Genomic DNA, 27,622 nt, shown 5'->3' on the forward strand with positions numbered 1-27,622 from the left:
AAAAAAAAAAAAAGTCAGTTGTAGTGGTCTATGTCTATAATCCTAGCATTCTAGATGGAGGAGGCAGGATGACAAGTTCAAACCCACCCAGGGCAACTTAGTGAGAGACTGTCCCAAAATAAAAAATAAAATTAAAAAAAAAAAGGGTTGGGGATATAGCTAAGGGCAAAAGCCCTCGGTTTAACAACCTGTACAGTAAAACTGAAAGAAAGAAAAATTAGTGTAATGCCCAGGAAACTTAATGAGAACCTACTAGCAGAATATACTGTGTTGTACATTTTTTAACTCACCTTTTTTATTTCTACTTTCCATTTCTTCCTCTTTATTCATACCAGAAAGCCGGGAAGGTGCAAGGACCGACTGACTACCTCCTGAAATAGCCAGGTGATCACTTTCCCCACACTCAATGAAGCTAGTTTCCTTTTTAGATTCTTTATTGCCCAGGCGACCTACTTCTTTATTGCTTTTGAAGACATCCTGTATTGTCCGACCAAACAAAGTCCCTCCCCGAGGTCGATTCAGACGAACTGGTCGCTTATCTGGAGGATGATCACCCCTGGACAGAGGATCTGAGTCATCTGCTGCCTCGTGGCCATGTCTCCTCGGGGAGCGATCTTGGTCCTCTTTCCTTTTCAGTCCTTTCATAAGGCTGGAAAGTGGTTCCACCTGGGAAACAGCCTCTTCGCACCCCTGTCGCACACCTGATTTGTTAACTGAGAAGGGTTCTCCCAAAGATCCAGCAGATACAGGGAAACTACTGAAGTTACTATTGCAACTTCCAAATACCGATTTAAGTCCTCTCTTTTCTTCCACTACATTTTGGTTTGACAAAGCAGTGGTAAAGGGAGAAGATGAATTGTTACTATTAACTGGTCTTGAAAAGATAAAATTTGAATTGGTAGCTGAACTACTTGTCACCTGGGAAAAAGAAAAAGGAGTCAGGTCTCCAGGCCCACTATTAATAGGGTGGGAAAATCTGAAAAATCCAGAAGTAATTTGGCTCTGGGTTTTTTCTGGCTCAGACTCAGCCCCCAATATAGGTCTGAATACTGCATTTTCCAGAGGTTTAAAGCTGATTTCTGTTTTCCCAAAACCAGAGCTTACTACTTCTCCAGTTTCTGATCCAAACGCAGAAGTATTTGAGAAAGCCCCAAAGCTGGTAGGTGATTTAAAACTAAATCCTTGGTTTCCAGGAAGAGACGAGCTTGAAGACCCAGAAGTAGCTACAAATGGAGGAGTATGTTCAATTCCAGAAAAGAGTCCAGAACTTGAGGTCTGGGTGAGTCCAAATGTTTGCCCCGAAGAATGACTTATTCCAGAGGGTGCTCCAAAGCTGGGCACTTGTGTAAATCCTGTGCTTTTTCCAGAGAATGTACTGTTTTGTCCAAAAACTGAAGGCTGACCAAATCGAAATAGTGACTTAGACTGAAATGCTCCTGCTGTACTACTAGAAGATGCTGCAAAAGCACTTGGCTGCTGACTGCTGAAGGGATTCACTGGATTCATCTTTGATTCAATTATTAGAAAGCAATAAATACCATGTTACAAAGTTAAGTCTTCTTCCTTAAACAGTATGATCTACTAGAGAGTTTCCCTTCATCTTCAGGATAAGCTGAAAGACAAAAAATTCAGGACATCACAATAAGTCCTTCTAAGGAGTAAAGTCTTTTTTTTCGTTTGTTTGTTTTTGGTGGCACCAGGGATTGAACTCAGGACCTTGCACTTGCCAGGCAAGCACTTATTCCACTTGAACTATCTCCCCCGCCGTAAATAGTCTTGACTCACACGGCACAGTTAATTATTCTGCTATTTTTTAAAGCAGGGCCTCGCTATGTGGTTGAGGCTGGTCTTGAACTCACTACGTAGCCCACGCTGGCCAGGAACCTGCAGCGATCCAGACTCTGCCTCCAAAGTGCTGAACTTAGAAGCCGGATCCAGGAGGCCCAGCTGAAAGCATAATTATTTAAGAGATGCACAACGCAAAACACGATGCAACTTTATCCGGTGAGCGATCATCGTCTCCCCTCCCCCCCCCAGCAAAGGAACCTGTTGGCTCTCACAAAATAAACCTATTATACTGATGGTTACAGGCTAAAATGAAAACCCAAACCATTTTAATAAATACTCGAGAACTCTCCCTTTGTGATAAGAATGGATGCCGTTACACCTTCAACTTACAGAGGAGACTTCGCCGACTGCCCAGTCTCTACAACTAGAGATTACAACGTAACTGCTGCGCCGTTACTACCCCTAACCCCATCTAAATCTTTTTGGAGCACCTGAAGCACGAAACACCGTTTTCCCGACCAAGAAATAGATTTATTTTGACAATGGCGACTGCCGGAGGCTGCCTCGCGGAGCGGCCGAGTGTAAAGCCCCACCGCAGCCGCGGGTCCTCTCCTACACAGGGGAAGCCGCCCGGCTGCGCTCGCCACCCCTTCGGCCCCCCGATCCCCCCAGTCTCCTGCCTTGCGCCACGCAGGTCCTCGGCACCAAGGAGGTGGGGGCGATGCCTGGTTGTACGCAGCGGGCAGAAAACACAGACGGAACCAAACGCAGCGGGAAGAAAATGCCGCGGACAGACTTCCGGTCCACGGGCCCGCCGGTTACGAATTCCTCCCGGCGGCTTCCGGTCTTCTGCGTCGCTTCCGGCCCGGTAAGTGCAGGGCAGGCTCCTGGACGGTAAGCTCACTCTGAGTACCCTAGGACCCCAGCACCCCAGCAGCCACGTTGTTTCTATGCGCTGCACCGTCTCGTGCAGTTGCCCCAGCTAGCGAAGACCACATGCGTGGTTTCCTGGGGTTGTCATTGGAGCTCATTTCCCGGATTCCCTGGCTTCCCTTCCTAACAGTTTAGTTTTTGTTTACGTCTTGATCACTTTTGTTTGTTTTTGGTGTTAGGGACTGGACCCAGGGTTTGCACAGTGCGCTACATCCCTAGCTCTTAAAAAAATAAGCGTCGGCCTGATAGCTCAGCGGGCTAAAGCGCCTGCTCAGGCAGACGCAGTGGCTGGAGTTCGATTCCCGGCGTGCCGTGCCGGCCCCGCCCCCGGGGCCCGCTGAGGAGCCCGTTAAAACAGAGATTGAAACGGCGTGGTGGCGCGCGCCTGTAATCCCAGCACTGGGAAGACTGAAGACTGGAAAATACGAGCCCGATCTACGTAGTGAGACCCTGTAGACCCTGTCCTACATACAGAAAGAAGGAAAGGAAGAAAGAAATGCCAGGTGTGGTGGCACAGTCCTGTAATCGCATCACTTGGGAGCCTGAGGCAGGAGATTCGTTGAAAGTTCCAGACCAGCCTCGGCTACAAAATGAACTCAAGACCTACCTGAACTGCATATCGAGATCCTCTCACAAAGAGACAAGAGACAGGATCTCGCTGATTTGCCAGGCTAGGCTCCAAACTTTGGTTCTCTTGAAACCTCATCCCACCCCCGCAGGGATTACAGCCAAGTGCTACTGACCAGGGCTAAATTACTCATTTTTATGTCTTTTTTTTTTTTTTTTTTTTTTTTTTTTTTGTGAAAGTAAATTCCCCTAAAGTGGCTAAACAATTGCACCAAATAAAGTAATTTGGTTGTAGCATGTGTATTTTTAACTTTATTATTACTATTATTTATGTATCTGGTACAGGGGTCTTAATACAAAGCTCAGAATCGTAGTCATCCTCCTGTTTTTAGCCTCCCGAGCGTTGGGATTACAGGCATGTGCTACCACTCCCGGTCTCAGTGGCTGGTTCAATGTGCCTGGGGGCGGGGCCTGTGTGGCATGTGGTGCTAGGGCTTCAACGCTGGTCCCTACACTTGCCTAAGCAGGCGCTTAGTCCGCTGAGCTATCTCACCAGCCCCCTAGCGTGCGTTTTTTTTTTGTTTTGTTTTGTTTTTTTGTTTTTTCTTTTTTCTTTTTTGCGGAACCGGGGATTGAACTCAGGCCCTTGTACTTGCCAGGGAAGCGCTTATTCCACTGAGCCATCTCCCTGGCCCCTAGCATGTGTATTTTTATGGAATGTACCACTTTCTGATACTGGTACCTTCAACTTTAACCTCAGGTACCACCCGAACAATTTTAAAGATCCTGATGTTCTTTCTGAAATGAGTTTGGTGATTAGAAATCTGCAACGCGTGATCCCCATTAGGAGAGTGCCACTTCGCAGGAATGTGGAGATTGTAAGGAATATTTTAAGAGTGGAGAAATTTGACCTGGGGATCATCTTTCTTGACAACAAGAATATTCAGCATATTAATGGGATCTATAGAAAGAAAAACATCCCAACCGATGTGCTTTCATTTCCATTTCATGAGGTAAAAGATATGCTGCTCTTCTTGTTTAACCTGCCTTCCATTGTACATTTTGTCTTAATTACAGACATTAATATAGAGAAAAGAAACTCCCAACCTGAAAGATACCTGGGATGAGTTTGTGTCTTCTAAAACCAAAGAATGAATTTTAGGAACAATGGAGGTTGATAGAATATATTTATTGGGGGAAAGAAAGCTTCTGACAGAGAGGGACACAAGGGCTCCCAAGTGGGTGGCCAAGAAACCTGTCTTTTTTAGGGAACTTCTTATAAAGCAAATCCAGGACACAAGTCCTGTTCAAAGTGTGAAATATGTGAGCTTGCTAGGTGAGCGTGAGGTGTGACAAAGCTGTGGCCAGCCAATAAGGTCACAAGTATATGGGCCCAGGAAGATAGCCCAGTAGAGTAAGCACTTGCCTGGCAAGCGTAGGGTCCTGAGTTCAGTCCCTCAAACAAACAAACAAAAAAACAAGTAAAATTGTTCAGGTAAAATTGATTATATCAGGATCAAATGGGAAGAGTCAGTGAGATAGCCCAGCAGACTAAGTACCTGCTTAGGCGAGCTCAGGGACTGGGGTTCAAGCTCCGGCACCATATGCTACGCCAGTCCTGCCGCTGGACACTGAGCTGGCCACCAAGACCCAGCATAGTGGCGCATGCCTGTAATCCCAGCGCTGGGGAGGCTGAAAACAGCCGCATAGTGAGACCCTTTATCAAATACATAAAAAAAAAAAAAAAAAAAAATCCAGTGGGGAAGTGAGTCATTTAGTAAATGAACATGAATGCAGAACAGGGGCTTTTCCTGCAGGAGACTGGATTTGTGACTCTGCCTGTATTTTTTTTTAATGTGATATTTATTTAAAATATCAATCCCTGGGGGCTGGGGAGATGGCTCAGTGGTCTAAAGCACCTACTTAGAACAAGCTTAGCAGAGCACAGGGACTGCGGTTCAATCCCCCAGCACCACATGCCAGCCAGCCCCGCCCCCTGGTGGGCTGAGCTGGCCACACACACACACACACACACACACACACACAAATAAAAAAATAAAATTAAAAAAAAATATATCAATCCCTGATGTCCATCCCTAAGAAGGTGTGTGGGTGCATTTGTTTAATCTTTTGTCTAGAAGTCTGGCCCATAGTGGAGGTGTCTGTCTCTCCATTTGCCAGGTAGCCCATCTTTTGCACTGGTTCTTCAAGAGCCCAGCCCTATCTGACAGCCTGTAATATTTTTATCAAATTCAGTTGTCTACAACAGCATGTTTCTTAAATTTTGATTTCGAAAATTTTCAAAAACAAAAATGGCAAGGCTTTGTGGTGCATTCTTATCCTTGCTACTTTTTTTTTTAATGTATTTGGTACAGAGTCTACAGGGCCTACAGGGTCTCACTATGTAGATCGGGCTTGTAGTGATTCTTCTGTTTTCAGCCTACCAAGTGCTGGGATTACAGGTGCGTGCCACTGTGCACAGTCTCAATGGAGGTCTCAGTGGACCCCAGGGGCAGGGCCAGCACAGCAGGCAGGGGATGGAACTCCGGCCACTGCACTCTGCCTAAGCAGGTGCTTTAGTCCACTGAGCTATCTGGCTGGCCCTATCCTTACTACTTGGGAGGCTAAGGCAAGAGGATCACAAGTTTGAACCTAGCCTGGGCAACTTAAGTGACTTAGCAAGACCCTGTGACAAAATGAAAATAAGACCTGGAGGTGTAGCTCAGTGGGTTTGATCCTCAGTATCTCAGAAAAACAAACAAATGTAATAGCAAGATGACTGATCCTATCAACCATTCCCCCTAATTGATCTTGGTATTGCCAAATGGAAGAGGAAAGGTGACTGAACCCTATCCTCTCCTCAGCGCTATCAGTGAGTTAAAAGTTCTTCTGTACCTTTAAGAAGAACTCAGTAAACAGAAGTAGGTTTTAAAAAATGAAAACACTAAATAAAAAACTGGAATACTTTAAACAAAAACAGTGTGAATGCTACAGATAGCTACATTATATAAATGCAAGGCTTCCCTAATGGTTAGCAGTATCAGGTCGAGCAACCCTTTTGGAAAGCAGTTTGGCCACATGGAGAACTTCAGAGAACCTTTAAAACAACCATGCTGTAATCCACTAGTATCACATCTAGGGAAATAAATCCAAAGAAGAGAAAAGATACAATGTTAAATGTACAATGTAAAAATATACTAGAATTGTTTGCTGTTTTAATATGGAAAGAATGGATATACCCTCAACCAACCTTAGATGACTGAGTGTGGAGAATCCTCAGCTGAGGGCCGAATCTTTAGATTTTCTGTGAGCGAATGGAAGATTTGTTCAGGACTAGACAAGAATGTCAGAAATAACAGAATTGTGTTGCCAGGCTGAGTTAACTCTGAAGAAGTTTGGTGGAGATGATTCTACATTAGGAGGGATAGAGGAAACAGAAAACAGCTCATGTGGCAGAGTGGGAGCATTTGAGGTCTCCAGTGTGTGTGGGGTCTGCACAGTCTGCCCCCTTGGGCCTCGATACTGCTCATTCAAGCATACTGCTTGAGTCTCTCTCCCTAGGACTGTGAGCCCTGTCCTTGTGGTTGGGTTATTGTTCCCAGAGCAGTATCCTCTAAGTCTCTTTTCTCATTTTTAGAATCTGAAAGCAGGTGAAATTCCCCAGCCTGGTTTTCCAGATGACTATAACTTAGGAGACATTTTCTTAGGTGTGGAATATATCTTCCAGCAGTGCAAAGAAAAGGAAGATTACTATGATGTTCTGACTGTAAGTAGACATGTTGAAATCATATCCTGGCTCATGAAACACCTGCCATCCACAGGGGTTAGGAAGGAGACGATTGTTTGCATACCAAGTGCCCCAGGTACTCAGGTTGCAGCAGGAAAAATAAGAGGTGTATCCAGGTCTGTGAAAACAGGGCTCCTGAGAGCCCTCTAGAACTCATCTGTGGGGATCAACAGGTCGTGTTTTCACTCAGACAGACCTGCTAGATCAACTCCTTAAGCTGCCAGAAACAGGGAGAATCCAAGTCTCTAGGATCTTCTGTGCTTGCTATGGATTCTTTGGTTACTACCTGGACTGTCTGAGATACCCTAGGGCAGTGGCAGCAAACCTGAGGCTCAGTTATTTGTTTTTAAGACATAGGTTGTTAATATGTAAGGTTTTTTTCCACATTAAAACCTTGGTCTTTAGGTTTACTTCCAGTGTTGGCCAGCTGCCTCTCGCCACTGTAGCATCCCCCAGCTGCTCCTGCCTTGGTCGGCTCAGTCCTCTTTGCTCCCCATGCCAAGTTCTGTATCCAGCCCCCACCCAGTTCTTTACTTTGAAGAGTCAAGTTGGTGGGTTGTTCTCATTTCAGAGAGGTAACCGAGGCAAGGGCCCTTTATCTGCCCAGGACAGTGACTGGATCCTGCACAGTGCCCTCAGTGAAGAACAGCTTGATTTCCCAAGGGCAGCCAGGACCCTGGGGGTGACTCTGAAGGGGCAGCTTCCTGTGGTATCAACCCCAGAATCAGTTTTTTTAAATTTTTCAACAGGTGACAGCTACTCATGGACTCTGTCATCTACTGGGGTTCACACACAACTCAGAAACAGAGTGGCAGAAGGTAGGAGCCCCAGGCCAGCCTGTACCCCACAGCCTAACCTTTTCTTTATTTAAAAAAAAAAAAAGGCTCACAAGCATCTGTTTTATTAAATATTGGGCTCCCCAAATACCTTTGGCAGTATTAATGCAACTATTGAAAAACAGATGTGAGTACACAGACTGAAAGTTATCTTCCCCTGACCACTTGTAATTAATTCTAGGGGAAAGTACACTATTTAGAAAGTCTTAAGAACCTGATGCTAACCCAGGCGTGGTGCTACACACCTGTACTACCAGCACTCAGGAAGCTGAGGCAAAAGGATCACCCCAAATTCGAAGCCAGCCCAGGCTACATCATGAGACCCTGTCAAAAAAGAAAAAAGGACCTGATGATAGTCATCATCAGAGATAAGACTGGGTAGAGAGAGAGACTTGGTTTAAAGTGAATCATGGGCCAGCCAGATAGCTCAGCAGACTAAAACACCTGCTTTGGCAGGTGCAGCAGCCAGGGTTTGATCCCTGGTGTGCTGTGCCAGCCCTGCCCCTGGGGCACACTGAGATGTTGATTGAGACTGGGCGTGGTGGCGCGCACCTATAATCCCAGTACTTGGGAGGCTGAAAACAGGAGAATCACTACAAGTCTGATCTATGTAGTAAGACCCTGTATACGCTTTAGACCCTGTCCTAAATTCATAAAAAAAAAAAGTGAATCACACGGTGTTGTGAAGCATACTGTAACACTACCACTTGCAAGGCTGAGGTAGGATTGTAGCAAGTGTGAGGCCCACAGTGAGTTCAAGAATCATGTGAACTGCATAGGGAGACCCCCGTCTCAAAAAAAAAAAAAATTAGAAATAGATCAGCGCCACCCACTGTGTTCAGACAGCTTGGTTTGTGTTTGACAGCAAACTAACCACTGTTATGAAAGACCTGGGAAACTTCTTTTGTTTGTTTGGTGGAACCGGGGATTGAACTCAGGCCTTTGTGCTTGCCAGGGAAGCACTTATTCCACTGAGCCATCTCCCTGGCCAGAACTCTCTTTAGTGAAAGGCACCTGCTGATACCACCCACCCCATCCAGGTGCTGCCCTGGGCTCTTCAGGGTCAAAAGGTCCTGCCCCTTACAGGCTGGAGGGTGTTTCTGGGGACAGGGTAGGTGGGTGAGGGTCCTGGAGGTCACAGGCCTTGCTTCTATCTTTCAGATGTACCTCCAGGAGAAGCAGGTACTGGAGGAGCTAAGCCGACGCACGGGGGCCCAGCTGCAGCCCCTCAGCAGGGGCCTCTTCTGATGCTGCTGTGGGCAGGCACTGCAGGACCAGGGCTACACCAGAGCTCCTGATCTGAGCCTTGCTTGTGCTAGACCTCTTCCGACACTGAAGCTGCTGAGCTCTGAGCTCCTGCCTCTCCCTCATTGTTGCTGTAGACATGGCCATCCAGGGCCAAAAGGAGACTTGCCCTGCTACTTCTGTGTGGGAGACACAGGAGACTAACAGTTTCTCTATACAAAATCTCACTGGGACAGTCTTTCCCATGTATCTTCTGAACGTTGAAGCAAGCCACAAGTTCCAGAGCCTTTAGGAACAGGGGCCACGTCCTTGGTGGGAGCAGGTCAAGTGGGTTCTGGGTTCTGGCATCTCCATTGCTGTTAAATGGGATCCTAGGTATGGTAGACACTGCAGGAGATCAACAGTAAGAGACAACCATAAAACCTGGGGATTCTAGGACTCCAGTGATGTGTGACTCATTAATTGATGCAGAAGTATGGAAATGTTTCTCAGTGGGGTTGGTTAGAACATATGACAGGCCCACTTGTTCCACTGGGCTGTGGTTAGTTACGATTATTCTGTTTAGTGTCTAGCACAGCAGAGCTCAGCAGACATCAGCCCATGCCTAGGGCACAAGCCTCAGTATTGCTGGGGGTTATTGGGAGGAGGGTGTTATGGGCTCCATTAAAACTCATCATTGCTTTCCCCCCTACCCCAGACTGGCCTCAGACTCAGTCCTGCCTCAGCCTCCCAGTTCTGAGACTGCAGGTATGCACACCCAGTGCTTCTGAAGGTCTTGTGCCTGTGCCCTGGCATCCTATAGCTAGCAACCATAGGATCTGCCCAACCTGGATGTGTCCCAGCCCCTGCCAGGATTATTTCCCTGGTGTGATGGGCTGTCCTGTCCCACATTGCACTGCACTTCACAGCTCATCATCCTCATCCTCTCATTGTGTGACTGCTCCTATCTGTTGTCTTCCCACTGGTTTTCCTTTATAATTCTTGATTTGCTTTTATATGTTCTTGAAAACCACCTTGTTTCACTATACAATATGAGGGGCTGAAGATATAGCTCAGTGGCATAAGCTCCTGCCTGGCATGCACAAGGTCTTGAGTTCAATCCCCGGTACCACAAAAGAAAAAAAAAAAAGTTCCATGAAAAGATTAATTGAAAATATAGAATATGAGCAAGTGTCCTTCTGGCCTAAATGCTCCCCATGGCCAGCTTGGCAGCTGAGTTTTCATCCAACCTCAACTCAAGGCAGCTTCATACCCACACCAGATCCCACTGCACACTTCACTTCCACACGGGCCTGGAGCACCTGTTTTGTGGCAAGGAAGAACACATGTGAGGGTAGCTACACACCTGCCACTCCTGCAGACCAGCCCAGTCCAGCCAGTGGTGTGAGCAGAGCAGGGGCTCCCAGTGCCGACATGTTCCCTTCATACCTCCTGCCTAGCAACACCTAAAGCTGAGAACCAGCATCTGATAAAATTCTCTCTGTAAATTAATAATTACGTGAAGAGAAAAAAGTCAAAAGAGCAGCCATATTAAAGCAATCACAAAAATAGGAAATCGGGTCAGGCCTTTAATTCATGCATTTAACACAGCAGAGTCTAGAATCACATTCAGGCCCACAAGCAAAGATGACTGAAGGAACCGGATGTCACTGTGGAGTCAGGTGTGTGTCATTCTTCATTCACCCATCCACATGGACACACCCTGCTCCTCATGGCTGTAACACTTGCCAGAGAACCAAGGATGCTCTAAGCCACAGTGCAAGATGTTTGACTTGGCTCCAGCCTGCAAGGTTTCAAGGACAAAAACTTCAAGTAAAGCACTTCACAAATGAAAAACTTACATTGAGCTACATCTGTAATCTCAGCACTTGAAAAGGCTGAGGCAAGAGAATTGAAAATTGAAGCGTAGCTTGGGCAATGTAGTAACTTAGTGAAATCCTGTCTCAGTAAAAACTAAAAAGGGTGTTGGGATGTAACTCATTACCAAGTCCCTGAGTGCAATCCACAATGAGGGAGGGAGGGAGAGTGACTGACTGACCAAGACCCTGGAAATAGAAATGTGTATGTAGATTTTAATTAAAAAACAAAAAACGTTAAAACAGCAAGGACACGATTCCACCACAATACAAAGTAGGAAGCATCCTGGTAGCTAGGCAATTTTACTTGGCACCAGTCCAGCAAAACAGGAGGAAAGGAGGAACAGGCTGTAGAGAAGCCCTTCTTGCTGGCCCTGCTAGAGGGGCTGGGTTCAGCTGCTGGCCTTCAATAGACACCATACAGGCAGCACATGGGTCCCCTCGCATGTAGACCATAACTCAGTCCTAGCATATGTGTTCTGCTTGTTTCATGCACACTGACATGGGACTGCTCCACACGTGGCAGACAGGTCCCCATGCCAGCCTCACACTGCTAAGCAGGCAGCTGCAGCACTGATCTGCATCCCCAGCCCCAGTATGACTTCCTTTTATAACCCCCAGGGGAATGTTTTATTTTTCTACGTGGCTGAAACATCTTTTCTGTTACGCATGCTGGGCCCTACTAAGTTTTGTCCTAGTTAAAACCTTTATATTTCCACTGGGTGGGAGTCACTTTGAGTTTCCAGAAGGACCATGGTGAGGCCACAAAGATGGAAAACCTTGCTACTTACCAAGCTGGAGCTAGAGAGCTCACACACCTGGGGCTTGTGAGGGCGGGATGCCATCAGATACCAGCCTAGAGGACAAGTGAGATTGACCCTGGTATAGCACTTGGGTTGGCCCACGCTGCAGTAGAGGCACTCCAGGTCCACTCCTCATAGAGGACGTGGAACCCTGCAGCTTCCTGGAAGGTGGTGGAGTCTTATGGCCCCTTCCAAGGCTTCTGCTGCAGCCTACATGTCTAGCATCCCAGGCCCAGGGGGGTTGCACCCTGCTGCCACAGGTACCCAACCTTTTCCTTCTGAACTTACGTGCTAAGGGCAGGCAGAGTAGTCATGGCAGGCAAGAAGCTGGTGGCAGGTGGCAGGGCAGTGGCTGCAACCACTGAGGGCCACATGGAGTAACTAAGGGAGGAGCCTGGCACAGAACCAGGCTGCAGTGAGTTAGAGGGTGCATAGTGGTGGTGGTGGTGCACTGCAGGCGGCTTCTGCTTCTCGGCTCGGAGGACCACTGGGCGCATCCCACGAGGGTCCTGGCATAGGGTGCATAGCCGTGTTCATGATGGCCTCTTCCCCTGAACCCATTTCTGACTGGGACAGGGTTGAGTGTGAAGGCAGGAAAGGGCAGCAGCTATAGGTAGAACTTGGGCCACGCACTTCCTGGGCCCCAGGTGCAAAACCCATTCCTTATAGAAGGGGTGGCAGCACTGGGGCTTCACAGCCGGACTCCAGGTTTGACCCAGAGAGGCCCTTCCAGAGCTACCCAGATGCAGGAACTCCAGGATGCCCCCAGCCCACCTGCTGGGCAGATTGTAGTCCAGTAGGTGCCAGTGCAGATGGTAGGGCTTTGAGCATCATGTTCTGCATGAGGATCTGGTGCATCTGTGCATTCTGCATCAGCATCATCTCCACCATGTCTGGAAGGAGAAACAAGGGCCTACTCTTAGGCTCAGCCTTGGAAACAAAGTATTAGCGCTGAGAACATTCTAGTCTATGTGTCTGTGTTTAGAGCCATGAGATGCTCCAAGAGTGGGACTTACAGTCAGAGAGGAGCTGTGGGTAAGGCTTTGTGGCCTTCCTGGATGGCCTCATTGCCACTCACATCCCCTGCCTGGTGACCCCAGAGCAACATACTCCTCACCTAACCACAAGACCTCTTAATGTAACCTTATTTGGAAAAAGGCTATAGATTTAATCAGGGATTATGAAACAAAATTATTCTGGAATGGACCTTCAATCCAGTGAAAGTGCTCAGAGAGGGGCAGGTAAGGAAGGAGGCTATGTGGTGACCAGGGAAAAGGCCACAGGAAGCCTGGAGCCACAGGCACAAAAGTAGCAGGCAGGACCATCCCTATAGCCACCTGAGGAATCACTTGAACTTTGATGGTATGGTCGGTCTCCCAAACTGCACAGTAATAAAGTTCCACTGTTAAGCCAGCCAGATTGTAGGACTATGTTTAGCACAGGCACAGAAAGCTAATCCCCTCACTAGCCCTGGGCACCACACAACATTTTAACTTTTTGACGACGTGAGGAGCAAAAACTGATTCTTCCTATGGTAGCTACCCCTAGAAAAGCATGATGCTGCACTATTAGCCTCACTAAAAAAAAAACACATCTCCCAGGGCTATCCTCTAAACATACACACCCCAGGCCCAGAAAGCTGGGTGGGCTAATACATAAACACCCAGGATCTGAGCCCCATGGTCAAAAAAGCAGAGGGGTGAAATGAAAAAGACCCATGGACACGACCCCTTGCTACAGGTGATCAAACAACATGGTTCAAGCTTGATGAACTATAAATGGAGGCTAATGCTGCAGCCAACATGTCCACTGCCCCTTTCTCTTCTATCAGTCTCTGAACTGGGTCAGGAAAAAAAAATCAACTATAGCATAAGAAACAGATTTAACTAAATCTGCTGTAGAGGAATTAAATGGAATTCCAGCTTTTTCATCCATATATCTTAGATGACTTTTTCTCTTGGTTGATAAAACATATACAAATCCCTATGTAGCCAGCTCTCCTTGTGTGTCTCGAGTGGTGGACAGAAGATTCAACAGCCTATGGAGAACTTCAGATTACTAGGTCAACCTCAGGAATGTTCAAGCCACAGGGAGCTTGGTGCCCACCAAAATGACCTCTCTGAAACCTTTCAGTGTGATTTTTCGTTAGGACTATGCAGTATCCTTGTGTAAATACTGGGCACTGTGCTTCACGTGTTTTATTCATTTCAGTTAACATTCTTTCTGATCTCACAGAAGGTAAAATAACTCTCCCTTCAGGCTCTCCTTGGACTTGAAGGAAGTCTCCATTAACTAAGGTCCACAAGACCAGTTGCACTGGGTTGCCAAATGTTCTACACTAACTGAAGTCTTTTGAATCATTTTTTGAACTAGGTGAGTGTATTTTTATTTGTATTATTTTTTTTTCTGCAACTTTATAAACCCACAGTGGGCAAGTTGCAAAAAAAAAAAAATCTAAGGATTATATTCAGAGTCCATTTTGTAGAATTCATGGATAATATGTTCACCTTGTTCAGAAAAACTTAAATCTAACATTGGATCCACTTCATCAAATACTACATGGCATAGTTTAAAAAGATCCAAAGAATACTTTGATACACCCAAGGGTCCTATCCTAGATGTCAATACCTCTTTTAATGTGGTTAATTTGGCTTTGATATGATATTCCACCCAAAAAGGCAACACTTGAGTTCCTAGTTATAGCCTTAAAGACTTCAGTTACTTGGTTTGCCAGTTTTTTCACTGGAGTCAAAACAAGAACCTTTGTACATAGCTATTTATTTATTTATTTATTTATTGGAACTGGGGATTAAACTCAGGCCCTTGCACTTGCCAGGTAAGCACTTATTCTACTGAGCTATCAACCCAGCCCCCGATCCTTTGGTCTTGATGTATGAGACACGGAAGTTCATCTGAGTCTATTAACTCCTTTAGTGTTTTGTTTTGTTTTTTTCCAGTACCTGGGATCAAACTCGGAACCTTGTGTTTGCCAGGCAGGTGCTTATGCTGGTGAACTATATCCCTGGCCCTAGTGTTTTCATTTAGCTTCTCTATTTTAGCTTTTGGGGGCTTGGAAGCATCCAGATCACTTATAACAATTTTCTCCTGTTTGCAATGGTGCTTTGATTTGCTTCTACCACTCCAGAATGATGTGATATGTTTCCAATTTCTCTTGTTTATATCTTCATAGAAACTCTGATCTCACCTTTCTTTGGCTCCCAATCTTCCAAAGGTGCTTCCAGCTCCATAATCTTCCCTCCCTCCAGAAATTTCCCAGACATTACTGGCTCCTGCCCCTCCCTCCAAGCACAGTGGCCACTATAGGCAGTGACAGTGTGAAAGGAAGTGGGGATAGGGTGCCTGACTGCCAGGCTATGTGTCACTTTCTTCTGTGTATTTCATAAAGTTAAAATTATTTTTATGTTCAGTAACCAAAAGGTGACCTCAAGTTGACTATCCTGATGACAAAATATTTTTTTCAGTAGTTTCATAAATTCATAATGGTGTGGCACACTTACCTTCCTTAATGCTTCCTGACCTTTGAGTAGGAAAGGCCTGAGGAGGAGGAGGAGGAATCTGTGCAATGAGTGGCTGCTGAGGTAGCTGCTGAATGATGGTGGCAGGAGGCTGGGGGACCTAAGAAGAGCCAAGTGATTAGCTATCTGAACGCAGCCTTGGACGCAGTGCTCTACACTTTAGCCAGCCACTCCCACACTATTAACCCACCCACTTATTCTTCCACACATATATCCATCTACCTTCTCTTCATCCACCCACTCACCCATATGCCCACCCATTCCACTACCCACCTAGCCATCCTTCCCTTCTTCTAGTCATGTCGACCCATACATGTTCTGCCTACTCATCACTTACCCACCCATCTATTCTTCCACCCATGATACTTCCTTTTCCTCCACTCCTCCATTCAAACCATTGATCCACTCCTCCACTAATCCTTTACCTCATCCCTTCACTTATTTATCCATCCCTGTACCCATTTTTTTTTCTCTTTTTGAGACGGGGTCTCACTATGCAGTTTAGGCTGACCTTGAACTTACTTTGTAGAGATCCTCCTGCCTCAGCCGTCCAAGTTCTGGGATTACAGTCATGCCCACCATACTTGGCTCTTCCTCTACCCATACGTACATCCCTCTTTCCCTTAGTGATCTATCCATCTATCCATTAGTCTATCCACCTACTCACCCATATATGCATCTACCCATATACCCACTGATCCTTCTGCCCACCCATCCATCTTTTAATCCAGGAGTTTCCCAGACATTACTGGTTCCTGCCCCAACCACCAACCCATCTATCTACCCATTCACTCGCCATTACTCTATCTACCTATCTATCCATCTATCTACCGATGGGAGGAGAATTTTAAATAATTTAACACTGGGGCCGGGGAGATAGCTCATTAGAATAAGCACTTGCAGGGCCTAAGTCCAATCCCTGGTTCCACAAAATAAATAAATAAACAAACAAACAAACAGACACCAAAGGTTAAATAAATGGTTGAATAGAAAGATACTTGAGTCTAGATATACATGGTATTTGTAAAGATTCTCACATTTCTTGTCTTCAACATAATAGGCTTATGTGTGGTTTCATTTTTAAAAAATCTTTAATATACATATTTAACACATGGTATGGGCTGTCATTTGAAATGTTGGTCATTTTAGCATGGGTGTCGTGGTGGTTTACTATGGTTCTCACTTGCATTTTCCTAATGGCTGCTGATGCAGAGACTGCAGGGCAGACCTTGGGTCAAATGGCTGAATCATCTGGTAAGTGCTATAGTTCTGCCCTGTCTATACTGGCACCAATACCAACTTGATTAATTGCTGTGGATTGACCATGCACTATAGGACGTGTATGGAGCTTGTTATGAATAAAACATCTAGCTTCTCTTCTGAGTGAACATAAATGAGCAGTGATTTCCAGAAAACAGCAGAGAAACCTGGGTTTTTGTTTCTTTGGGTGCAGTGCTGGAGATGGTTCTCAGGAGTGTTCTACCATTGAAGTACATTTCCAACCCTTTTTATTATGAGACAGAACTTTGGTAGGTTTCTAGGCTGGGACTGAACTTGCAGTCTTCCTGCATCTGGCTCCTGAGTAGCTGGGATTATAGGCATGCACCATCATACCCAGCTAAAATCTGTCTTAATCCTCTTCTGGACATGCAAGTCCAACATGACCTTGTCTCCCTTAATAGAAAGAGTGGCACAGACCAGGGACTGGTGAGTTTTTCTGCAGAGGACCACGTAATAAATTGCTTAGGCTCATGGGCTCTGTTGTAGTCTGCCTGGGATGTCTTGCTCTGGACCATAGAGTGAGCACAGATGGATACTACTGACCTGAAGAGCAGCCAAAGGCAGATTTGGTTACAGAGTCCCAGTCCCACAGAACTTTATGAACATTGAAAAGTTCATTTCTCATCATGTTCATGTATTTCCCAAACACTAAAAAGTAGGACCAGGAAAAGGATCACAAGTTCACGCCCAGTCTAAGCAACTGTCTCATAAAAAAAAAATTATATATATATATATATATATATATATATATATATATATGAAATATAGCTCAGTGCAAAAGTCCTGTGTTCAACCCCCATTATTGCAAACAAAACAACAACAAAAACTAGTACTGGGTATAGTTCAGTGGTAGAGCCCTTGTCTAACATACACAAAGCCCAGAGGTTGATCCTTTACACTATACAACAAAGAAACAAAACAAAACTTAAAGCCATCCTTGTCCCTCCAACTATATAAACAGCAGGCAGCCACGCAGGCCTGAAGCCAGTCCATAGTATGCCCCAGTGAGGTGTCCCAGAGCCTCTGCACTTCTCTTGTTGCCAGGACTTCTGCCTCAGGGTCACCAGGCCAGCTCTGGATTGTCCTCCACTGCCCAGGGCTTTCTTGCCTCAGGCTGAGATTCAGACATATAGGCTGTCTTGGTTACTTTTCTCTCATTGCTGGGACAAAATGCCCAACACCATGAATTAAGAGAGGAAAGGTTTATTTAATTCAGTTTGTGGAAGTTCCAGTCCATACTGGGCTGGCTCCAAGGCAGAGTGGCATAAGGCAGAGGGGAACAGTTCAGAGCAACAGCAAAAAGGGAGAAGCAACAGCAACAGACACAGAGAGCAAGCCTCTTTCCCTTTCTTAGATTGCATTCAGGCTATCTGTGGGTATAGCACTGAAACCCATAAATCCCACACTGGATCATGAATTCATCACAAACTCTAGAAGCCCACCCCAGTGACTGCATGAAGCTTTGTGGGGGACAACTAGATACAAACCATAACATAGGCATATAGTCATGAGAATCCTGATAAACTTGTAGAGACACAGCCTTTCAACAAAGAGGAACCTGGGGGCACCACTTGCACAAATTCCTAAAGCTGTCCCTTTCTAGTCTGCTCCTCAGCTACGTGCTGCTATTGCCAGCATCCCTCGCTGAAAGGTGTCCTCCCTGCCACTGAGCTAGCCCAGAGCCTCCTCTACTTGCCTTCCCCCTGTCCTCCCCACGTTCTGTACCCCATCACACTGAGCCCTCTAGCCTCACCATGCCAGGTCTAGGCTCCTGGGTCTCCTGGTGCCATGTCCTCCAGATACCATTCCTTTGTGCTTAAGTCATTTGATTTCTATTGCTCAAAACTTAGAATGCTGAACATCATAGGAAGCTCTCACCACAGTAACACTTTTATCTGTGTCACTCTGCCCTTTATATTAGGATCTCAGCAACCCTGGTGATTATGAAGTTATGAAATGAGAGTCTGTGCTTTCCTTAATGCAGGGTCCTACTCCCACTTGTTGGAAGGCCAGGCGTCTGCACACCTAAAGGACTGAGGACTTGCTAGAGGCCCCAAGTCATGTGTCATAGCAGCTGTACCTCCGAGTTGGCTACGCTTCTGAGTGGGCTCTTGTGCTGCAGGGGCCTCATGGGGAGGTGGTGGGAACACAGCCCCTATCACTATGAGGTCTGTCTTCCTGTTCTGTCCTTACTACAGCTGTTATTTTTACCTGTCTCCTCTTACCTGGTGTTGGATGATTCTTGGTGGCTCTGGGGCCAGCGGGGGTTGGGAGGCAGTAGGGTAGACGTCCATGGGGGGTACTTCTGGGAGCAGGCTGGCCCCACCTGGAGCCCCTCCACAAACTCCCCTCCAGGTGTGGGCCCAGGGGTGCTTACCCAGGAGCTGCTGTTCCTGCAAGGCCAACAGACCCGTGCCCCCAGCAAGCTGTAGGGGATCCTGGGCCCGTGCCCAAGACTGTCACCCTACCAGAGCACAAGGACCCTTGGTGTTCAGAGCCATGGCTCAGCTCAGGACTACCCAAACTGAAATGAGGTCCAAGAAGCAAAACCAAAGACCTTGTATGCCTTGTGGGAATATGTACCATTGCTTTTAAAATTTATCAAGTAATTTAATCAAGTGCCTGGTTGTTTTCCCAAAGCAAATGGAGTCTAAACACTCTTTCAAGCATTTGCTCCTGGCCAGATGAGGAGCCAAACTCCCACCCCAGGGTGTTGGGTAACAGATGCAGACCACCTGAGCAAGGCACTTCTTGCTGCTGGTCAGTTTTGTTTGGATGAAACCCTGACACCCTAAAATTGTACTATCCTTGGGAGCTATGCCTTCAACATTTCCACCTTTGATGTGCATGCCCTGTGTGCCCAGCAGATTCTCCTGGGGAATGCTCACGTTGCCTTTTCTGATTTTTGGCATAAGAAAACCAGCCTCAAGTATGCAAAAAGCCTCCTGGGCCTGTGGTCTCAGTGCAGCAGGGCTTGGTTGCAGTGAGCTCTGCCAAAGGTTGCTGAGGTTGTGGGCCTACCAGGGAGCAGGGACCCACCTGGAGATGGCCAGGGATTTAAAGCTTGATTTTGTTAAAAAGCTCTGGCTCTTTACTTGGTCCTGAAGATGCCCAACTGGTAAATAAGAGGGAAAAAAAATCTATCAAATGCCATGTGGCTTTGCACAAATGTCACAGCTGTAGCATGCTTGGCATCTCAGCCTTCTCCATTTTGTATCTCTCTCCTTTGTTAACTTATGTTCTTGGTCAGATCCCTGCTCAGCTCTTCATGTAGGCCTCTTAATTACATGAGGAGTTTCTGTCTAAAAACTGGTGACTCAAGATTTATTTGCCCTACTTAACCTATCTCACCCCTCTTCAAGACTGAGGACACCATGATAAGGGTAAGATATTTTTAAGATTTATGGGGACATTCAAGTGCCTGCTTTTAGTGTCCTATTCCAGGCCCCTTGAATCAGCACCAAGAAGCCTCTCACTAAAAATCCAAAGGCAACTTGGATTCCAGCAGAGCCTCACAGACAGACCACCCATGGCATGACCATTCCCAAAGCAGAGCCATCTTTATGTGGGAGCTGGGCTACTCCTTCCAGCCACAGGATCTCTCCAGAGCCAGCTTACAGAACCAGAACCAACATGATCAACTTGACTCTTGCCTACCCATGCACTCCAGTAAAGCTGGCTCTGTTGGCTTTGGGAAAACTACCAGGCACTTAATTAAATTACTTGATAAGTTTTAAAAGCAATGGTACATATTCCCACAAGGGCACATAAGGTCTTTGGTTCTGCCTCCTTTGTCCAGTTTCTGTCAGAACGGTGCCCCTTGAGTTTTCCTCCATCTGGAGTCCTCTTCCATTTTCTTTTCCTTCTCAGTTAAAAGTTTTGCCTACATCTTCATATTTCTTGACCTGGTTTTCCATTTCTGTTATCAATCAGCCACCTCCACCCTGCTCCCTTCATGTAGTATCATGGAGACAGGGTGTGTGGAGGTGGTGAGGCATGGGGAAAGGTTGCAAGGTACCTTAGGGTCCTGGAGGGGTATGGGATATGTAGGCTGAGGGCCTGCCTAGGGTTTGGAGATTACCCAGAATTCTAAGTATAGGGCCTGCCTAGGGGTAGGAAACCTGGGATGGAAGGACAGGACCTGGGGGGCATTAGACTGGCTTGGGGGGGATCTGGGCATGGGTTGGCATAATGGAACAGGGACTGGGGAGGCTCAAAGTATTGTGGGGGTTGCCTGCTGGGGGTGAGAGGCCTGCCCGATATAGTGCCTACCCGGAGTCTCAGCAGTAGCTCCTTCCTCCTCCTCCGGGCGCTCTGCAGTGCTTCGTTCAGTCTGTCCTCGTGTCCTGAGGGAAGCACATTCCTTGCCCACTGAGGAGGGCTCCAGGAAGGTGACCAGGTGGTCAGGGATGTTATGGGGGACATGTCAGTGTATTCCACATCTCCATAGCCCAAGTCCCAGGATGACCCAGAGTCTCCTGATCAGGCCTCCTGCAAATACTCATCCCAAGAAGGGGGATGAAAGCTGAGAAGGCTGTCCAGGGGAGGGGTACCTTGGGAAGTCAATCTGACTAGTGAGGCTGGTCCTCCTGGGCCTTTGTGCTGAGAGCTCCTGCCTTCTGCACTCAGCAGTGGTGGTACCCCTGTGCTGTACCTGAAAGCCTGGCTCTCACTGATGGAGAGAAGGCCTGCTGGAGTTGGACTACAGGCTGTCCAAGGTATAGCCCCGGCTGCCCCATCACCAGGGTCATGTGGTCTAGTGTTTGGTGCTTCACTGGGATTTAGCGCCCTAGGCTGCACTCTGAACTCTAGGTGCATGGTGTCCTAAAGAATACCTTTTTGCTTGCCCCTCATCCAAATTCCTGAAACCTGGAGGACAAGACCAGACTCCCCCCCCCCCACATACACACCTGCCCCTGTGTGTTCAGGGCTCTAGATACAGAGCTCTATGGGTCTGTCCTGACAGGACTACTCTCTTCCTCACCTGAAGAATGGAATGGGGATGAGAACTTCCCCTCTCAGGGGCCTTGAGGGAACAGTGGAGGTATGTGTGGTTATGTGTGTGAATACAAAGGCCTTCCTTCTCCCAGTAGAAAGAGAGCATTTTGGGGTAGAGGTAGCTCCCAGGGGGCCACTGCCCCTGCTGTCCTTGCTGTCTGCCCTGCCCCTGCCTGTGAAGTTCCCATATAGCCTAGGCTCTTACCTGGCAGGAGATGGGTGCCTTCAGAGCCCTCTTCCATGTTCTCTCGTTCTTGCTCCAGCTTCTGTGAGGAACAGAGGCTGTGAGGTGGTGTTGGCTGCATTGCTGTTGCCAGGGGCAGGAAGCATGGGTGATGGGAAGGCAGGGGTCATGCTAGTTGTGTGATCAACATAGTGCAGATCTTAAAACATGGTGTGTAGCAGAGCACCCTGATCACTACCAACCAAGATTTGGGCCCCAGTTGACAGAAGGAATGCAGGCGGGCAAGACAAAGAAGGCCTCCCAGACCACCCAGAGCCTAGGCAGGACAAGAATATGAAGAGGGCTATGGGAGTAACCAGGCTCAGGCCCGGAGCCCTGTGCGAAAGCCCAACTTTGAAAACCACTAGAAGCACCTAACTGGTACTCACATGTGCAAAGAAACAGAAAAACCACATTCATAATGAGGCTAAAATCTACTGGAAAGAGTTTGCTTTGAAAACACAACATGTGGCTGGGGATATAGCTCAGTGGTATAAGCACCTGCCTGGCAAGTGCAAGGTCCTGGCACTGCCAAAACAAACAAACAAACACACACACACAAAATAACCCCCCCCCCAAAAAAAAAAAGCAAGCAAGCAAGAAAAAGAAAACAACATGCTCACAGGTGGTTTGCAGGCAGATGCAACTAACTTTGCCTGGCACCCTTGTCCCTTATGCTCAATGCTGAGCAGTGGCAGAGTTGTGGAGTCGTACCTGTTCCAAAAGCTTCAGTGTCAGCCGGGTCATTTGGTCTGCCACTGAAGAATCCAGCATCTTGGAGGCCTGTAAGGTGGCTGAAGAGGGGCAGAAGGCTGTGCCTCACACTTGAGGTCCACGGTGGGGAGCCCCCCACTGTCACTACAGGCTCCCCTGAGTAGCGTTTGGCTCACCTCCTGGAAACCAGCCTTGGAGACAACAGTGAGAAGAGTGCACAGGAGGTGTGTCCCTTCTGGATTGCAGAGTCTGGAGCACAGGAGGCCTGGGTTGCCAGGTTTCCACTGAGTCATTCCTGAGCTATGGGCTCTTTGTAAACACTGATGGGCAGGTGTGGACAGGTAGGGTACTCCTGGACCTACCCACCTCAGGACAAAGCCTGGAGAAATGGGGGAGGAGGCCTCACCTGTGGCCTCTGTCTCGCATGGGGGCCCTCAGGGCCAGAAGTCAAGGGGGGCCCACAGAGACAGAAGGGTGTGGGATTAGAGGCACATAGGGGGACACACCAGTTGTAGTCAGGGTTTGCAGTGGAAATAATACAGGACACATAACTTATAGGATAAGTACAAAGTGGAAGAAATCTGTCCACACACTAAAGATCCAGGTTTAGGGCCTGGATCCCATGGCAATGGCCTGTAGGAGTCCAGCTTAAGATTTAGAACTTAAGAGTCCACAATGTCTCATGCAATTCTGTATCAAGGTTCTGTGCTGGGAAAGCCCAAAGGTCTGTGGTGGAAGCTAGAAGGTCTGTGCCAGGGAGGTTGAAAGATCCATGCCAACATGCTGAGGGATCTCACTGGAGTCAGGAAGTGATGCTCAGAGTAAGGACCAGAGCTCTCCCGAAAAGTATCAGAGCCATCCTCAGTGACAGTGAGGTTCTGAGCTCCTCTGACAATGAGAACAGCCAAGATTTTATCAGGAAAGCCAGCATGACAAGCTCCTCCAGGAAAGTCAGTAACACCATTTCTTCCTCCTTAGTTTTCCTTTTTATGTTGTTGGCAACAATCCTCAGGTGGGCCTTCCATACCCAGCACTGTGCCGATTCAGTTCAGCAGGGTGTTATAAGTTGCCCACCAGTTGTCAATCCACCACAGCACCTCATGGCCAGCAGCCAGTAGCTGAGCCTCACAGGACACCTGCCACCACTGCAGGTAGGGACAGCTCTGCAATGACCTGGGCCAGAGATGAGATGAGCATTGTTTTCTCAGGAGGGCATATGGGGAAGAAGTTGCACTTTGTGATTCTGTGCTCCAGACTGGCTACTATCAGCCCCACAGCAGGGTTGAGGCAGCGAGAGAGCTGAGGAACAGGCAAGGACCCAGCAACAGCAGCGGCTAGGCCAGCATGGTGGGCCCAAGCAGCACCTGCAGCCCGGCTGCCCCTGAACCAGCACCAACATCTTGATGCTGGCTTCAGAGTCCCTCAACTCTCCCACACTAGGCATTTATGGTTTCTATAAATTGTGTGATTTGTTCTGACTTCACTGAGACCCTCAGGCGTGGGAGAGTGGGGCTGAGAAGGCCCTGTATCCTGACAGAGCCCTCAAAGCAGCTCCTGCTGGATCTGTGTACATCTCTCCCCGCCAGGCCTGGAGTGTGGGCTTTCCACATATGCTGCGTCCATGCCACTGCTACAACTGAGCACTGGCCCTGCATTCCAGGAGGTAGGGTCCTGGGGTCCTTACTGATATCGTTGGCACTAGCAGACATGGCTACACTTTAGATGCCAGTGTGTGTTCACAGCCTTCTTGGTGCTAGCAGTCTTAGGAGACATACAAACAGGAGGGCAGAGTGTGCACATCTGCTAAATCAGTTTAGTTAAGCTGTCCCAGAAACTGTTGTGAGCGGAATAGAAAATGCTTTGCACCAAGGAACGGAGAGGCAGCTTTTACTAACATCAGTGGGCTGATAGGAACCTGATACAAATCATCAGCCCTGGCCTAGAGTAAAATAGCAACTTATATACATTATGCAAGCAGGAAATACAGAATGAATAACAGGTTAGCATATAATTGGTAACTTATATTTGGTTACACATTGTCAGGCAGATGTGTCTGGGCAGGTTTAATTGGAGAGGCCATTCACAATGAAGCTAGTCTGGCCGAGCTAGTTGGCCCCAGATGGCTAGTCCTTGAAACAGGGCATGTGTGTAGCACTGTGTTGCTGGTCAGATAAAGCTGAATCAAATTATCTCCCATTTGCAGCTGAGTAAGGCCAGCTGAGTCTGATAGCTCAATTATGAAGCTATAGTTTTAAAATTCTCCCCTGCAAAGCAACTCAGGGCAGCTAGGAGATGAGCCTCAGTGTGGTACCTGACATCTTCTGCTGGGCACGGGTTTCTTAGGGGTTAAGTTTTATTTATGTTGCTGCTAGTGGTCTCAAACTCATAGGCTCAAGTGGACCTCCAGTCTCAGCCTCCTGTGTGCTGTGACTATAGGAACACACTACTAGATCTGAGAACAGTTTTTTTGTTTAGGTTTGTTTTTGTGGTACTAGAAATTGAATCCAGGGTCTTTTGTGTGTGTGTGTGTGTGTGTGTGTGTGTGTGTGTGTGTGTGTGCAGGGTCTCACTACACAGCCCTCATTAGTAGTGTTCCTCCTGATTTCTGCCTCCCAAGTGCTGGGATTACAGGCGCGCGCCACCATGCCCAGACTAAAAATGCTATGTTGACAGGTGAGTAGTACTACATCTGACTTGATGTTTCTAAATAGTCTTAAGAAAAAAAATGTTGGGGCTGGGGATATAGCTCAGTGGCACAGGTACCTCCCTGGCAACTGCAGGGTTAGTCTCATTTTGTAGTTCAGGTTGTCCTTGAACTATGTAACCTAGGCTAGCTCAAGGCAACCCTCCTGCCTCAGCCTCCTGACTGCTGGAATTACAGGTATGTGCCACCACCCTAGCTTTTAAAGTCTCATGAACGTTTTACATTTACAGAAAAACTGAGATGGTTATGCAGTTTCCACACATCCCACACAACCTTCCCCTATTCCTAATACCTGTAGTCACCATGGCAGTGTTGCAGGTAATGAACCAATCCCCAGGCTGTGTTAACTGACTCTCCTTAGCCTGCCTCCTGAAGACTATATGTGGACTGAGAGCAGGAGCCCTGTGGCCTGCCACCTCCTCAGCTCCTCATGGCTGGACTGTGTCCTTAGATTTTTCCTAGCTTACAGGTATCCTGGACAGGGACTTTGCAGAATTCCTAGCTGGTACGTCTATGATGTTTTCTCCGTGTAGACCAGGGTTATGGGGTGGGAGGGTCCATGCCTGCTCTGAACTATTGCTCACTAAGGTGCGGACAGGTTCCTATGCTGTGAAGAGACTCCTCCTCCTCCTCTTCCTCCTCCTCCCCTCCCCCCCCCCACTGTCTTTGGGGAAAGTCACTGTGCACACCTCACACACGTCTTTGAAACAATCTAGGTAACTTATAACTTCTTTCTTTCTTTCTTTCTTTCCTTCTTTCTTTCATGTGTGTGTTTTGAAATAGGGTCTCACTATGACATTCAGGCTGCCCATGAACTCTGTGTAGCCAGGCTAGCCTCGAACTCACAGCTGTCTTTCTGCCTCAGCCTCCTGAGTGCTGGGATTACAGGTGTGCACCATAATGCCCTGCAATACTGTAGCAGAAAGAACATTATCAATCCAAAGGGAAGACTCTTTGCACCAAGGAGGTAGAAGGCAACTTTTATTCCACTGTTGGACTGGGCAGCCCAGAAGTTCAAATCACCAGCCTCAAGTCAGGTCTGAGTTTAGATTAAATATGATTTGAAAGTGGGAAGTATAAAACTGATAGCAGGTTGTTACATGATTGGTTACATGGAATACAAGAATTATGTCATATTTTGTCAGTTAGGTTTACTTAGAAGAAATTAAAATTCTGGGAAGGAGAAGGGGTGTGAGCAGAGCAAGTAGAGCTAAGTGGGTCCTTGACTGGGCCAGTCTATCCCAGACATGCAGTCCTTGAAACAAGTTAGAAACAATATATATTTTTCTACTTAAGGAAAACACAAGCTGGACACAGTTAAATTGGCCCAGCACATTATTAAAGAGAAGTAGATAGTTAAGGCTATCTATGTGGCAGGCAGCATGAGCACAGACACAGGCTATGAACTGATTTCTAACTTTTGCTATAATATGCCCTACAAGTCTGCTATTCTATCAGTGTGTCCTTATAACTTATCCTGAAATATTTTTTGTTTTTTGTTTTTGGTAGAACCAGGGATGGAACTCAGGCCCTTGCGCTTGCCAGGGAAGTGCTTAGTCTAGTGAGCCATCTCCCTGGCCCCCTGAAATATTTTTAATAGTTAGAAATAGACCAAAATAAGATGTGGGTGGACACTTGCAGAACCTGAATGTCCATGGGGATGACTTTGGTCTTGGCTTGGGTGTACTGGCATGTGGTCCTTCCCCAAGTTTTAAATGTACCAAAACATATTAGGAGATTCAGGAAAATCTGTGTTTGGCTGCTCTTGGAAAGCCTGATCCCACAGCCCTCCTGTCTGCCCCATGTGCATGCCAATAACATAAGAGTTGAGTCTGGGAGTCAAGAGACTCAGCCCACATGGCACAGGATAAGTGCTTCCTGATGGCCAGGTTCCAGGGGCTTTCTGAAGCTCTGTAGGCAGTGCTGTTACTTAGACTCTAAGGATCTCTCTGAGGCTGCAGGCTGACTTGTGTGAGGTATCATCCCAGAGTTAAGGGAGGCATTGCTACTGATATTTTAATGTTATTTAAGAGGGACCACACGGAAGCACATGGGGTCTCACAACAGACTTCATCCAAAAGGAGGCTTTAGGACCGGCCAAATAGCTCAGCAGACTAAAGCACCTGCAAGCAAGTGCAGGGGCCAGCGATTTGATCTCAGGGCCTGCCGTTCCAGCCCTGCCCCTGGGGTACGCTGAGACAGCAATTGAGACTGGGCATGGTGGTATGAGCCTGTAATCCTAGCTCTTGGGAGGCTGCAGACAGGAGGATCACTTCAAGTCCGATCTAGTAGTGAGACCCTGAACACCCTAAAGACCCTTCCCTAAAAATACAAAAAAAAAAGGGGGGGGG

The 27,622-nt window shown here is 47.3% G+C and overlaps 3 protein-coding genes across 6 annotated transcripts in view; 1 reads left to right on the top strand and 2 right to left on the bottom strand.

The window, feature by feature from the left end:
* Positions 1–1,608, bottom strand: part of Mcm3ap (minichromosome maintenance complex component 3 associated protein) — a 48,941-nt gene extending 47,333 nt beyond the window's left edge. Inside the window, exon 1 of the mRNA XM_004631974.2 lies at positions 291–1,608. Coding sequence (XP_004632031.1) covers positions 291–1,506 — 1,216 coding nt within the window. The 5' untranslated portion in view covers positions 1,507–1,608. The remainder of the gene's footprint in view (positions 1–290) is intronic.
* An 866-nt stretch (positions 1,609–2,474) lies between these two features.
* Positions 2,475–9,594, top strand: Ybey (ybeY metallopeptidase (putative)). 3 transcript variants are annotated; one of them, XM_004631818.2, is made up of 5 exons: positions 2,622–2,682; positions 4,049–4,301; positions 6,926–7,054; positions 7,825–7,893; positions 9,073–9,594. In XM_004631818.2, the coding sequence occupies exons 2-5, from the start codon at positions 4,092–4,094 to the stop codon at positions 9,157–9,159; spliced, it is 495 nt and encodes a 164-aa protein (XP_004631875.1). In that variant the 5' UTR covers positions 2,622–2,682; positions 4,049–4,091; the 3' UTR covers positions 9,160–9,594. The 3 variants fall into 3 exon arrangements, with proteins under 3 accessions (XP_023571871.1, XP_023571870.1, XP_004631875.1); XM_023716103.1 differs by lacking the exon at positions 4,049–4,301 and having other exon boundaries at positions 2,475–2,656; XM_023716102.1 differs by lacking the exon at positions 9,073–9,594 and having other exon boundaries at positions 2,475–2,682; positions 6,996–7,054; positions 7,825–7,846.
* Positions 9,595–9,942: 348 nt separating this feature from the next.
* On the bottom strand, positions 9,943–22,785 carry CUNH21orf58 (chromosome unknown C21orf58 homolog). Of its 2 annotated transcripts, XM_023716100.1 has the most exons (10): positions 22,744–22,785; positions 22,568–22,647; positions 21,836–21,896; positions 20,905–20,978; positions 18,858–19,025; positions 15,334–15,451; positions 12,590–12,708; positions 12,104–12,324; positions 11,804–11,868; positions 9,943–10,939 (listed from the first exon to the last, which is right to left on the bottom strand). In XM_023716100.1, exons 2-9 carry the CDS (start codon positions 22,625–22,627, stop codon positions 11,823–11,825), a joined length of 867 nt encoding a protein of 288 aa, XP_023571868.1. In that variant the 5' UTR covers positions 22,628–22,647; positions 22,744–22,785; the 3' UTR covers positions 9,943–10,939; positions 11,804–11,822. The 2 variants fall into 2 exon arrangements, with proteins under 2 accessions (XP_023571868.1, XP_023571869.1); XM_023716101.1 differs by lacking the exons at positions 18,858–19,025; positions 22,744–22,785 and having other exon boundaries at positions 22,568–22,715.
* Positions 22,786–27,622: the final 4,837 nt, after the last annotated feature.

Source organism: Octodon degus, unplaced genomic scaffold (assembly GCF_000260255.1).
Source record: "Octodon degus isolate 3935 unplaced genomic scaffold, OctDeg1.0 scaffold00045, whole genome shotgun sequence".
In the NCBI taxonomy this organism is placed as follows: domain Eukaryota; kingdom Metazoa; phylum Chordata; class Mammalia; order Rodentia; family Octodontidae; genus Octodon; species Octodon degus.

Excerpts from the sequence above, each read along its gene's own strand:
- CUNH21orf58 (XM_023716100.1), bottom strand. The coding sequence starts at position 22,627 with ATGCTGGATTCTTCAGTGGCAGACCAAATGACCCGGCTGACACTGAAG. Across the intron at positions 21,897-22,567 it reads CACTGAAGCTTTTGGAACAG|AAGCTGGAGCAAGAACGAGA; the intron begins GTACGACTCCAC and ends TGTTCCTCACAG. Across the intron at positions 11,869-12,103 it reads ACTCTGCCTGCCCTTAGCAC|GCTGGTATCTGATGGCATCC; the intron begins GTAAGTTCAGAA and ends CTTGTCCTCTAG.
- Ybey (XM_004631818.2), top strand. The coding sequence starts at position 4,092 with ATGAGTTTGGTGATTAGAAATCTGCAACGCGTGATCCCCATTAGGAGA. Across the intron at positions 7,055-7,824 it reads ATTACTATGATGTTCTGACT|GTGACAGCTACTCATGGACT; the intron begins GTAAGTAGACAT and ends ATTTTTCAACAG. Across the intron at positions 7,894-9,072 it reads CAGAAACAGAGTGGCAGAAG|ATGTACCTCCAGGAGAAGCA; the intron begins GTAGGAGCCCCA and ends TCTATCTTTCAG.